Source organism: Microcebus murinus, chromosome 12 (assembly GCF_040939455.1).
Source record: "Microcebus murinus isolate Inina chromosome 12, M.murinus_Inina_mat1.0, whole genome shotgun sequence".
NCBI classification, from domain to species: domain Eukaryota; kingdom Metazoa; phylum Chordata; class Mammalia; order Primates; family Cheirogaleidae; genus Microcebus; species Microcebus murinus.
This window is the reverse complement of record NC_134115.1, coordinates 60,304,447-60,317,727: the sequence shown is the minus strand read 5'-3', so window position 1 is coordinate 60,317,727 and position 13,281 is coordinate 60,304,447. Positions and strand designations below refer to the sequence as shown.

Here is a 13,281-nt window from a genome sequence, read left to right as displayed (position 1 = left end):
GGCAGGCAGGAATGACGGAGGGCAGGGAGGGGGAGGGAATGAGGCTGACAGAGAAGGCCTGATCCAGACCTAGAGACACAAAGGGAAATGGGTCAGGTGGGAGGCCTGGTGGTGAGGGCTCGTCATGGTCCTGGACAGAGCCCTGGGAAGGAGGTGACTGGGATGTCATCATCCAGCTGAGAGGTAGTGACAGAAAGATGGCGATATGACAGGGGAACCCTGGCCGAGCCGAAAGGAGTGGCGGAGACTTAGAGGGGGTCCTGGCCCAGCAGGTGAGCGGACCTAGCAGGAGGGCAGGACAGCAGAGGTACGGAGACGGAAGGGGAGAGGGTTACGGGGAACTCTGTTCCAGCTCCGCAGTCTTTACCCAGCACAGCTCTCTGGCTCTCCTCGGGCTCGCCACAATACAGCCACCTCGCACTCGGCAACACCTCTGCCGCCATCTCGCCTGTCTGGCCGCCAAGCCCTGGGGTTAACACAGCCGCAGTCACCACCGCACTAGTTAACACGCGGGAAGCAGAGCAGAGCAGCAAGCCGGAAGGGGCGTGGCCTCCCCCGGCACCGCCCAGAGTGCGTGGAGACGCGCGGCTCCGCCCCCCACGCCCCGAGGCGTGTCATCCCCGCCCTTCTTCGCGTACAGGCGTGGTCTCCGCCCACTCGGCGCCACACCCCTCCCTGGCCGGCCTCTCTAAGGCGCAGCATCTGATTGGCCCATCGCTCGTCCGCACTTTACGGATTTGGCGCGTCTAGAGCCCCAAGCGCCCAAGGGTCCTGCGGCTTCAGCCTAATCTTGGTGTGGGCCTTCTTCCCGCTCAGCACGGTCGAGACAGAGTATCGTCTCTCTCTGCTACTGTGACAAATATATCTTCTCAACACCTGAAAGGCCAAGTTCAAATTTAGGATTCTCTTGACAGGAACTCCTTGAGCCCCAATAAATGTGGCAGCTGGCGGGGAGCTGCCCCTCCCTAGGGCCTCCCACCCACACACGTGGACATCCAGCTCTAAGTCCAACTTTGTCCACAGCCCTGCAAACAGCTCCCTGCCATGGTCCCTCCCGGGCAGAGGCTGCACAAACCTGTGGCTCAATCAACTCCGAGGATGGACCAGGAGGAGAAGCCCACCAAGCTCAGAGCATTTGGACAGGGAGAGGTTCTGGAATAGACTAAAAAGGGGTAGTCCTAGCTGATAGACATGCCCCTTTGTTCCTGAGGATTCAACTCTTCTTCTGCACGGGGAATTAGAGCAGGAGGAGGGCAAAAGGAGGCCTTTAAGCATGGTCCTAGTCCGGACACCTTTTGTCTCGTCCAAAGGGCATGTAGATGAAGGGCAAGAACTCAAGGTTGACTAATCTCTGTTCTGTAAATCACTTTCACTTCCCCATCCCTTCCCTGACCCCAACACCCAAGATGCTCCGAACGTCTGCAGGCCCCTTTTTCTTAGTACTTGTCACACTTCTAATTACCCAATCTCAAACTTACAGAAACATGCAAGTACAGTGTAAAGAACATTTTTTGTCATGAACCATTTAGAGTAAGTTATCAACCTGATATGCCATCACCCCTGAAGACTATGGTATTTCCTGCAGACAAGGACATTCCCTAAATAACTACAATACAGCCATCATAATCAGAAAATTAGCATTGATATATTACTATCATATAATCCTTACACCCTCTTTAAGTTCACCAATTGTCCCAATAATGTTTGGGTTTTTGAAAGCTTTTTTGGAGGTTCTAGCAGGGGAGCGCAGCTACTCATATACCCTTGACTGAAGAACAATCCTCTATCAGGAAGATCATCCTCTTCCACGGAGTGAGTGCGCAGCTTCGGGAGCGCCCCACAGGGAGCGGTGAAGGAGGAAGTCGAATCAATCCTGGCGATCAACGATGGGGTGACAGATGTCACAGCCAGATCACCCTCACATCCAATGTTTGGGGTTTTTGTTTTTTGTTTATTTTTTTTGAGGCAGGGTCTCACTATTTGCCCAGGCTAGAATGCAGTGGCCTCATCATAGCTAACTCACTACAACCTCAAACTCCTGGGCTCAAGCAATCCTCCTGCCTCAGCCTCCTGAGTAGCTGGGACTACAGGCATGCACCACTATGCCTGGCTAATTTTTCTATTATTTTGTAGAGACAGTTTTGCTCTTGCTCAGGCTGGTCTCGAACTCCTGGGCTAAAGTGAACTCCTGGGCTCAAGTGATCCTCCTGCCTTGGCCTCCCAAAGTGCTAGGATTACAGGCGTGAGCAGCGCTGGGCCTCCAATAATGTTTTTATAGCAAAAAAATCTTGTCAAGAATCATGTGTTGCATTAGCTGTCATAGCTTTTCCTCTGATTGGAAGGCTAATTTACTTGACTCCACCTAATAACTTTTGGGTTGAATTGTTCAGAAAGGGAAAAGGAAGAAGAAAAAGAGCTTAATTGTGTAATTATTTGTCTGTCTCCCCCATTGATCTTTTTCTCACTAAACTTAATTGGGGTTAACAATAAACAATGTTGGGATTAAACAATAAAAAATAGATTTATGTTTGTTTTGTTCACTGCTGTACCTCCAACTCTGGGAACAATGCTTGCACACAGTAGACCCTCAATAAATGTGGAGTGAATGAGTGACAGAGCAAGGAATGGGCATGGATTATCACTGATCTTGGAAGCCTAGCACAGGGACTAGAACTAAAGATGCTTAGTAATGTTGGTTAAAATCAACTGACATACAGCTTACACATACTAGACTCTGTAAATGTTGATTGATTGAATGAAAATATGAACAGTTAAATCAAAGTTAAGGGGTGACAAAGACAGCAGTAGCTACATGGAGCCAAGTATAGTTCTTGACAGAAGTGTCTTGGCCCCTCATGATATAGGGACACATTGTATGGCCTTGCTACACAAAGTGTGGTCCATGAAAGCAGCAGCATCTATATCACTTGGGAACTTGTTAGCAACATAGTATCTCCAGCCCTATCAAATCTTCTCAATCAAAATCAGCAGGTGATTCATGTGTGCTTGAAATTTGGGAAGCACTCTTGTACAAGATTGATTTTGAGGCACCTCTTTGCCCATCAGACAAATTATGTGAAAATCCCCAGGATTGACTGCTTTGGAGCTAGGTGGAACAGTGAAGAGTACCACACACCTGTTGAGAGCAAAAACTCTCAGAAATACCACTGGCAAGAATTCCAAGTGATAGAGATTCTATCTAGGGAAGCAAAATGTTAATGGTGGGGTGGCTGGGAAGAGGATCATAGTATACCCCTATGTTGTTTAATTATGTAACAGTGATTCAAAAGACACACATACACACACCATGTGCATATACATACGTGCATATATAACTGGGATGGGGCAGGATGGAGGGAGCCCTGCATGGGCAGTGCCCAAAATGCAAAAGTCTACAGTAGCCTCTTCTAAGTTAGAATCATGGATAATCACAGACAGAATTTACCATAAAACATTTGGAAATTTAGTTTGGAAATTCAGAGATATCTGGAGTTCTCTCTCAGAATCATTTTCAGAGACGAAAAACTTGATTTTTAAAGCGGAGCAAAGGGAGGAAGGGAAGCAGAGTCCTCCTTTCCTTGGGTAATATCTCCATCTGCTGGTGCTTCCGGATAATGCTAATGAATACCTGAAAAGGCAAGTCAGATCCCACACACAGTGTGTTTGCAGTGACTGACCCTATACTCTGAAAACTGCTGCTTCTGCCTCACCTCTTTTCTTTCTTGTGCCTCTGCCTCTCTTTTTTCTTCCTTCCTCTCTTTTTCTATTTGTCTCACTCCTGTTTTCTCCTTTTTCATTCCTTTTCTCTCGCTTCATATCCCAATACAGACTCTGCTTGCATACCTATACACATAGACAACTCACTTCTTATAAGGCAGGCTTTTCACCTTGAACAGGTTTTTCCTTACACAGAGCTGAATCTGCCTTCTGTAGCTTCCCTCTATAGCTCCAGTCCTGCTCTACAGGGCCACGCAGAACACAACCGACTACTCTGCCCTGAGCCCTTCAAAAACCTGAATACTTGTATCATGCTTTCCATTTTTCTGGTCCTCTCCTCTCTCAGCAACTCCCAGCCCCTTAGCTATCCCTTCCACACCAAACCTTCCAGGTCCCTCCTCATCCTGGTCACCTCTGCTGGACATACACTAGTATATCTGGAGTCTTTTTCTACCATGGGGCTCCACACAGATCAATATTCCAATTCTGGGCTGGGTAGCATAGAACACAGAGGATCCATCACCTCCCTTGTTCTGCACACCATACCTCTCCAACATGTGCATTTATTCTAAGCATCTATACAGCTCAGTTACCTTATTTGAGGTTAAAAATAAACAATAATTCTTGACTTTGCTTCTGCTAAGTCACATCATCCCTGCCACTTTTTTTTTTTTTTTGAGACAGAGTCTTCCTTTGTTGCCCAGGCTAGAGTGAGTGCCATGGCGTCAGCCTCGCTCACAGCAACCTCAAACTCCTGGGCTCAAGCAATCCTGCCTCAGCCTCCCGAGTAGCTGGGACTACAAGCATGCACCATCATGCCTGGCTAATTTTTTCTATATATATTAGTTGGCCAATTAATTTCTTTCTATTTATAGTAGAGACAGGGTCTCGCTCTTGCTCAGGTTGGTTTCGAACTCCTGACCTCAAGCAATCCACCCGCCTCAGCCTCCCAGAGAGCTAGGATTGTAGGTGTGAGCCACCACCTGACCATTTTTTATGAAATGTCACTTCCCTTGGGTACTTGACTCCATCTTGCTCCTTCCCAGCTACACCTCTCTGTTACTTAACATCTTAACATGAAAAGATTGTGAACTCATAGGCCTCAGGACTAGGCCCCCTGATCTTTTTCTTGCCACTTTTCTCAGGTGACCTCATCCTCTCCACTGGCTACTATTCCCTTGGTCAAGCCACTGCTTTTCTCCCCCCCTTTCTTGTTGAGACAGTGTCTTTCTCTGTTCCCTAGGCTGGAGTGTAGTGGCGTCATCATAGCTCACTGCAACCTCAAACTCCTGGCCTCAAGTGATCCTCCTGCCTCAGCCTCCAGAGTACTGGACTTACATGTGCATACCACCAAGCCTGGCTAATTTTTTGAACTCCTGACCTTGAGTGATCTGCCTGCCTTGGCCTCCCAGAGTGCTAGGATTATAGGTGTGAGCCACCGTGCCTGGCCTAATTTTTCTATTTTTTGTAAGATAGAATCTTGCTATGTTGCTCAGGCTAGTCTCAAATTCCTGCACCTGCCACTTTTTTTTAAAGCGGGATTCAGAGCTTTACATTAGGGCCTGTTCAATTTAATCATGTTAAATTCAGCCCATTCAGATATTTACATTTTTCCCAATATTTATTAGATTTTTAAAAAATTATCAAAGAAATACATTTTTGTATTTGATATACAATATTGGAAAAAAGAGAAAAATGTAAAGAATAAAATTATAGTAAACTATGATACCCTCCCCACCTAATGGAAACCATTGTTAGCATTCTGTTGTACTTCTTTCTAGTTTTTTCTCTTGCATATGTATATTTATATAGTTGATATAATATTGTATTCAATTTTGTATCCTTCCTTTAAACGAAAATTTAAAATTCTCTTGTAAGCATTTTCTCAAATCTCACATGATAGTCTACTGAATGTTGCCACAGAGTTTACACATCCAATTATTTAGTGGAACATTTAGGCTACTTCCCATTTTTTCACCATTATGGGCAACATGTCAATGAACATTTTGAGCATAAAACTTTGCTGGTGTGGATGGATTCCTTTGGATGGAATCTTAGGATTTGAAATGAGTCAAAAAGCAAGAACATTAAAAAAGATTCCTAATATACATAGTAAAATTTCTCTCCAAATAATTTTTAGATCTTTAAAAATCTTCATTCTGTAAGGCCAGGCGCAGTGGCTCATGCCTATAATCCTAGCACTCTGGGAGATGGAGGCAGGAGGATTGTTTGAGCTCAGGAGTTTGAGACCAGCCTGAGCAAAAGCAAGACCCCGTCTCTACTAAAAAAATAGAAAGAAATTAGCCAGACAACTAAAAATATATAGAAAAAGTTATCCGGGCATGGTGGCATGTGCCTGTAGTCCCACCTATGAGGCAGGCTGAGGCAGAAGGCTCGCTTGAGCCCAGGAGTTTGAGGTTAGGTTTGAGTTAGGCTACCGCCATGGCACTCTGTCCCGGACAACACAGTGAGACTCTGTCTCGAAAAAAAAAATCTTCATTCTGTCCTCTAACATTGTACAAGATACTTTGAAAGATATAAAAAATGTATGATCTATGCCCTTAGGAACTAGTAAAGGAAAACCGTATACTCTAGGGTGGATACTGTTGAATCTCTAGAAGTTCTCTTTTCAGTTCTGTCAGTTTTCTTGGCTTTATGGGTTGCTATGGTTTGAACGTCCCCTCCAAAACTCATGTTGAAATTTAATTGCCATTGTAACAATATTAAGACATGACTTGGTCATAAGGTCTCTGCCTTCATGAAAGAATTAACACTATTATTGAAAGAGTGGGTTAATTATCAGAGAAATAGTTTCCTGATAAAAAAGGATGAGTTCAGCCCCATTTCTCTCTGGCTCATGCACTTGCTTACCTTTCCACTATGGGATGACCCTTACCAGATTCCAGTACCATGCTCTTGGATTTCCCACACTCCAGAACCGTGAGCCAAACAAATTTCTTTTCTTTATAAATTACCCAGTCTGTAGTAATGTTAGAGCAATAGAGAATGGACTAAGACATGTGTTTTGAAGCTTTGTTACTAAAAGCATACTCATTCAGGTGTGTTACCGCTTCTCGATGAACTCTTCTTTATCCTTCTTTATCTCTTGCAATATAACATCCTAAAATCCACTTTACCAGATATTAATATAGTCATTCCAGTTTTCTTATGATTGGTGTTTGTATGGCATATCTTTTTCCAAACTTTTACTCTTAACCTATTTGTGTCTTTATATCTAAAACAGGTTTATTATGGACAGCATACAGTTGAGTCTTGCTTTTTTATTCAGTCTAACCATCTCTGCCTTTTAATTAAAGTTTTTGGAACATTTACATTTAATGTAATTGTCAACATGGTCATGTTTAAATCTACCATCCAGCTACTGTTTTCTATTTGTTCCATTTCTTTTTATTCCTTTTTCCTGTATTCTTTTGGATTATTTGACTACTTTTAGTATTACATTTTATTTCTACTATTGCTTTATTAGATGTACTTTTTGTTTAATGTTTTCAGTGTTTGGTCTAGAGAAAGGGGTGACAAATATAACTATGTTAGTCTGCTTGGTTTGCTATAATAAAATTCTATAGAGTGGCTTAAATAAAAGACATTTATTTTTCACAGTTCTGGAGACTGTGAAGTCTAAGCTCAAGGTGCCAGCAGATATTGTTTCTGGTGAGGGCCCCTTCCTGCCTTGCAGATGGCCACCTTCTCACTGTAACTTCACATAACAGAGAGAGAAGCTCTAGTGTCTCTTCCTCTTCTTATGGCACTAATCCCATCATGGGTACTCTACCCTTAAGATCTCATCTAAAGCCAATTATCTCCCAAAGGCCCTACCTCCTAATATCACCATCACATTGGGGGTTAGGGCTTCAACACATGGGTTTGGGGGAGAGGACACGAATGTTCAGTCCATAACAGTGTCACACAGGCCAAATTTGGTCTTTGGCCTATTTTTGTATAATTCTTGAGCTAAGAGTGTTACATTTCTTCAGAGTTACAAAAAAATGGCTGGGTGCCGTTAGCACTCTGGGAGGCCGAGGCGGGAGGACTGTTTGAGCTCAGGAGTTTGAGACCAGCCTGAGCAAGAGCGAGACCCCGTCTCTACTAAAAATAGAAAGAAATTAGCTGGACATCTACAAATACATATAAAAAAAATTAGCTGGGCATGGTGGCACATGCCTGTAGTCCCAGCTACTTGGGAGACTGAGGCAGAAGGATCACTTGTGCCCAGGAGTTTGAGGTTGCTGTGAGCTAGGCTGACACCATGGCACTCTAGCCTGGGCAACAGAGTGAGACTCTATCTCAAAATAAATAAATAAATAAAAATTTAAAAAATAAGAAAAAAAAAAGAGTTGCAAAAAACAAAAATAAAAACAACCCCCCCCCAAATAAAAAGAGAGTGAAAAATACGTGATGAATATGCAAAATATGTAGTGTGCAAAGTCTAAAATATTTATTATACTATCTGGCCCTCTACAGAAAATATTTGCTGACTCCTACTCTACCATTTATAACATGCATCTTTAAAATTATCAGTGTACAGAGATAATATTATACCATTTCACATAAAATGTAAGAGCTCTTCTTTTAAAAAACTTGAAAACAAGCAGAAAAAAAATTACTGATATTTTTTATCACTCAATTTCTAGTCAGGACTCAAATGTCTCCCAGCTTTGAGTTCTCAGAATTGTTGTTTGCCTAGCTTTGTAGAATTCCATCCTACTCATATACAGCTTGGAAGATTCCCATGCAAATTTCTGGAACTCTTTTTATGCATAGGTCCTTCTTCACCAGTAATTTGCCCTGGAAATTCCAGCTGACTCACCCTTTTGGAATTCCAATGTCTCTCTTCAACTCATTGAGACTACCATGCTCTGTTTGGATTCTCCATTCTGTGCCACTGTCCAGAAGGTGTCTATAGGTAGAAAGCAGAAGCAATTGTAAGACTCCATTGCTTTTTCTTTTTCTCCCCTCTCAGGGATCACAGTTTTGTGCTGCCTACTGTCCAATGTCTTAAAACAGTTGTTTCATTTTTTCTAGTTTTCTACATGTTTACTGAGGAAGGAGTGAGTTTTGGAACAGTTAATCACTCTGTTACAGCAGAAGTGAAATCTTCTCATTCTTTTTTGTTTCTTCCTTCAATTCTCTTATTTGACAACTGCACAGATTCTATTGTATGGATATACTTTAATTCATTTAACTAATACCCACTGATGGATAGTTTGTTTTGGATTGTTGAATACAAATAATGCTATAGTAAATAATTGTACATATGTGATTTTACACTTGTGTATAAGTATAGGATAAAATCTAAAACTATAATCACTGAATATGATATTATTTGTACTTGAATTTTGATAGTGTTCAGAGGAAAAAAAGCTTTTTCCCTCTACCAACAGGGATCAGTGATTGGAGACTGCAAATTAACTGACAAAAGACAGATTAGCAGAAGAAAAGACAAAGTTTATTCACATATGTGGAAGTGCACAAAAAGTGGCTCCCTTAACAGCTAGAGTTAAGGATTTATATATCATCTTACTAAGAAGGAAAGCTATGACTGCAAGGGAAAGCAAATGGTAGGAAACTAATGAGAAACAAATGGGGAGAAAACAACTGGAAGGTACAGAAAGTTTTGATAATCTTTTATTTATGTAATTTCTCATCCAGGTTCAAGTGGTCCATCTCCTTTCTGTCTGTAAACCTCCTGGAGAGGGGATTTATGGCAGCTGTATTTTTCGGAAGCTTTACTTAGTCAGTAAAAGAAGTGTAGGTAAGATTTTTTTTCCTGTGGCTACTGTTTGTTAGATGTTTTCAGCTTAAAATAATCTGTATAGCACACCAGTTTATCAGCCATTTTGTATGTCCTTTTCTATGAATTGTCTATTTGTATCCTTTGCTCATTTTTTATAGTTGGTTGTTAGTCTTACAGATTTTCAGGAACTCTTTATGTATTAAGCCTAAGGAACTTAGCCTTTTAGATCTATCTTATGTGTTGCAAATAGTTTTCTCTGCACTTTGTGTTTGGATTTTAATTGTGAAATTTTTTCTATGATAGAAAAATGTAAATTATTGTTTAGCTACATTATCAGTCTTATTTTACAGCTTTCAGGGTTTGTGTTAATATTTTGTTTAAAAAGGTCTACTCTGTTTATAAAATATAAGCATATATAAAATATATACTATAAATATATATAAAATATATAAGTATATATAAAATATATATAAATATATAAAGTATATATAAAATATATACAAAATATATACTTATATTTTATAAACTTCTGTGTTTTCTTCTTTTATAATTTAGTTTAGAAAATATTTTAAAATATTTTAATATTTGATTCATTTAATATTAAATTTACTATAAAAAGTGAGGTAGATATCCAACTCATTTTTTCCTCAAAAGACTTCCCAGCTTCACAATACCTTTCTAAAAAAGTAATCTATATTTCCCTCATTGCTTTGAAATGCTAACTTTGTCATATACTACATTTTGTTATATATTTAGGTCTACTTCTGGATCCTCTGTTTGATCCATGGATTTGTCTGTCTATTCATATGCCAGTTCTAAATTGTTTTAAATAATAAAAGCTATTAAGTATTTTTGTAATTGTTAGGACTATGGCTGCTTTATTTTTTCTATATCTTTTCTAGCTATTCTTGCAATATTATATTCTTTATTAATCTTTGGATTCATTTGCCTAGTTCAAAAAGTATTTTTATTGATACTTTTATTAAGAAATTTATGGATTAGGAAGAATTTTGTCAATGATTTGAAAACCCAAACAACCTAAAATTCCTGGTCTTCATAAATACTACTAAAATAATGCCTGTTGTAAGAGGTAAATTAATACAGTAGTCTATAAAACTAAAAATTAAGAAGGTCCTCTTAAAATATCTTATTCTCCATCCCACTCTCCTTCACTGAGGTAATTATTATGAACAGTTTGATAGTATTCTTTCATACTTAGCCATACATTTATAAACTTTTATGTATACTTCCACATGCAGGTTTTTATTGCTTTGTTCTGTATGTATATGGGAGCCTTAATGATGAAGAAGCCCATATAAAGTAGCAAATGTTAGAAGCCATGTTTTTTCATTTCTGCTTGCCAGCATAATTTCACCCCTGACTCTGTAAAGACATGCAGCTCCTTGGAGGGATGCTTTCTTTTTTTTTTTGGAGATAGTTGCCTGGGCCAGAGTGCCATGGCGTCAGCCTAGCTCACAGCAAGTTCAAACTCCTGGGCTCAAGCGATCCTCCTGCCTCAGCCTCCTGAGTAGCTGGGACTACAGGCATGCACCACCATGCCTGGTTAATTTTTTTCTATATATTTTTAGTTGTCCAGCTAATTTCTTTCTATTTTTAGTAGAGACGGGGTCTTCATTAGGATGGTCTCGAACTCCTGACCTCGAGCGATCCTCCCACCTCAGCCTTCCAGAATGCTAGAGCCACCATGCCCAACCTGGAGGGATGCTTTGAAGAATAAAGAGGATACAGCACATGGCTCCCCACACCTTTTGCCTGAGTCACTATATTCCTTAAAAAATGAATGACTTTAGTCCTTACCATTTCCTACATATAGGATAATGTCTGCAGCCTGGGCAACATAGTGAGACCAGTCTCTACAAAAAATTAAAAAAAAATAGGCAGGTGTGGTGGTTCGTGCCTGTAGTCACAGCTACTCTGGAGACTGAGCCAGGAGGATGGCTTGAGCCCAGGAGTTTGAAGTTGCAGTAAGCTATGATGACGCCACTGCACTTTAGCCTGGGTAACAGAGCAAGACCCTGCCTCAAAAAAAAGAAAAAAAAAAAGTTAACGTCTGATGGAGTTAGTGATTACGCCTCTGTAATCTATAACCAGATGTACTCCTATACCCAAAACTTGATGTAATTTTGCTTTAATGTAACGTCTGAGCAAGTCATTTTGCACATACTTAACCTCACTGCATACAAGCAGTGAGTTGAAATACTGTGCTGGAGCAGTCTGACAGAACCTTTCTAAGGAGCTGCTCCCAGCCTACAGGCCTTGGTCTATTGTCCTCAGTAACACTTCTGAATACAAATAACTTTAGTCCTTTAAAAGCTTGATTTTTTTTCTTTAGTCGACAATATGTACATATTAACTTTTTATAATTCTCTGTAGATGCACTTTTACATTGTTTCTTTTTTCTTTCCTTCTACTAACAAAGCTGTGGTAAACAGCCCTGGATTTATTTTTCTACATTTGTGTGTTTCAGTAGTGTATGTTTCTTTCTTTCTTTCTTTCTTTTTTTTTTTTTTTGAGACAGAGTCTCGCTTTGTTGCCTGGGCTAGAGTGAGTGCCCTGGCGTCAGCCTAGCTCACAGCAACTTCAAACTCCTGGGCTCAAGCGATCCTCCTGCCTCAGGCTCCCGAGTAGCTGGGACTACAGGCATGCATCACCATGCCCGGCTAATTTTTTCTATATATATATTAGTTGGCCAATTAATTTCTTTCTATTTATAGTAGAGACGGGGTCTCGCTCTTGCTCAGGTTGGTTTCGAACTCCTGACCTCCAGCAATCCTCCCGCCTTGGCCTCCCAGAGTGCTAGGATTACAAGCGTGAGCCACTGTGCCCAGCCAGTAGTATACGTTTCTTTAAAGGAATTGCCAGCTAGAAGAGAATGAATCCATATTTAAAATTTTGATAGATACTACCATCTTCAAAGAGAACATCGATGATACTCCCATCAACAATATAGTAGGGTGCCCATTTCCACACTCGCCTAAGTACCGAGTATACAAATCATTTTAACTTTTGCCAGTCTGTAAATTTGAGATAATATCTAGGTCACAGCATTATTGAAAGGGCCACAGACAGGAAAGGCTCTGTCATATTGCCTGGCTTACTGTCAGCATTCCATATTTTATTTATTTGACCGCCTGATCTGGTGGCAAAATATGTGTGAGGGCTATAAAATGTCAGAGAATATTAATGCGCAGAACTGACTGTCAGAGGTCAATTCATCACCGAGGCCTTAAAGAAATAAACCCAAGGGCAACATTTCCAAGTGGTGACGTCCGAAGGGATGGAATCAGCTGTAATAATAGGATGTTTCTGAAAAAGCGGGAGGGTTCCATTCTTAAATGAGTTCCCCCATCCTCTCCACCACCACAAAAAACAACCCAGCCGCGTCCGCGAGCCTGCCTTTGTCTTCGGAGCTACGCAGAGCTCCCGGACAGCTTCGCAGGAAAAAGCAGCCTTCTTCTCCCGTCTTCGCCCGAGGGAGGAGGGCTTCTTCGCTGGCCCCCGTGCCCTGTGCTCTCGGGACCGAGCCGACCGGTCTCCCTCAGGGCTCGGGTTCCTCGCCCGCGCGTGCACCCAGGAGCTTGCTCTTTTCTGACTGCGTCTCACAGAAGTCCGCGACCCTTCCACGTCTGAGACGTGACTGGGAGAGCTTAAAACTTCCCCACCTTTTTTTGGAGGGAGCAGGTGATTATGAACTTGGATCTGGAGACTGCAGGCTTGTTTGACCTGAGGCACAGAGTGCGGAGCCAAGCGCCAGACTCGGAAGTCTGGGCCCGCTAGTCGGACTCCTC

At 41.5% G+C, this 13,281-nt stretch overlaps 1 protein-coding gene across 2 annotated transcripts in view; it reads right to left on the bottom strand.

The window, feature by feature from the left end:
- The window catches only part of POLR1E (RNA polymerase I subunit E), a 37,629-nt gene that overhangs the window by 15,754 nt on the left and 8,594 nt on the right, over window positions 1-13,281 (bottom strand). The window contains exons 2-3 of one of the 2 annotated variants that reach the window (XM_012769105.2): window positions 8,546-8,635; window positions 368-466 (exon numbers count right to left, since the gene is read on the bottom strand). In XM_012769105.2, the coding sequence (XP_012624559.2) occupies window positions 368-443 (76 nt within the window). In that variant the 5' untranslated portion in view covers window positions 444-466; window positions 8,546-8,635. Of the gene's footprint in view, window positions 1-367; window positions 546-8,545; window positions 8,636-13,281 lie in introns of those variants that run through there. The other variant, XM_076008852.1, reaches the window with a different exon arrangement.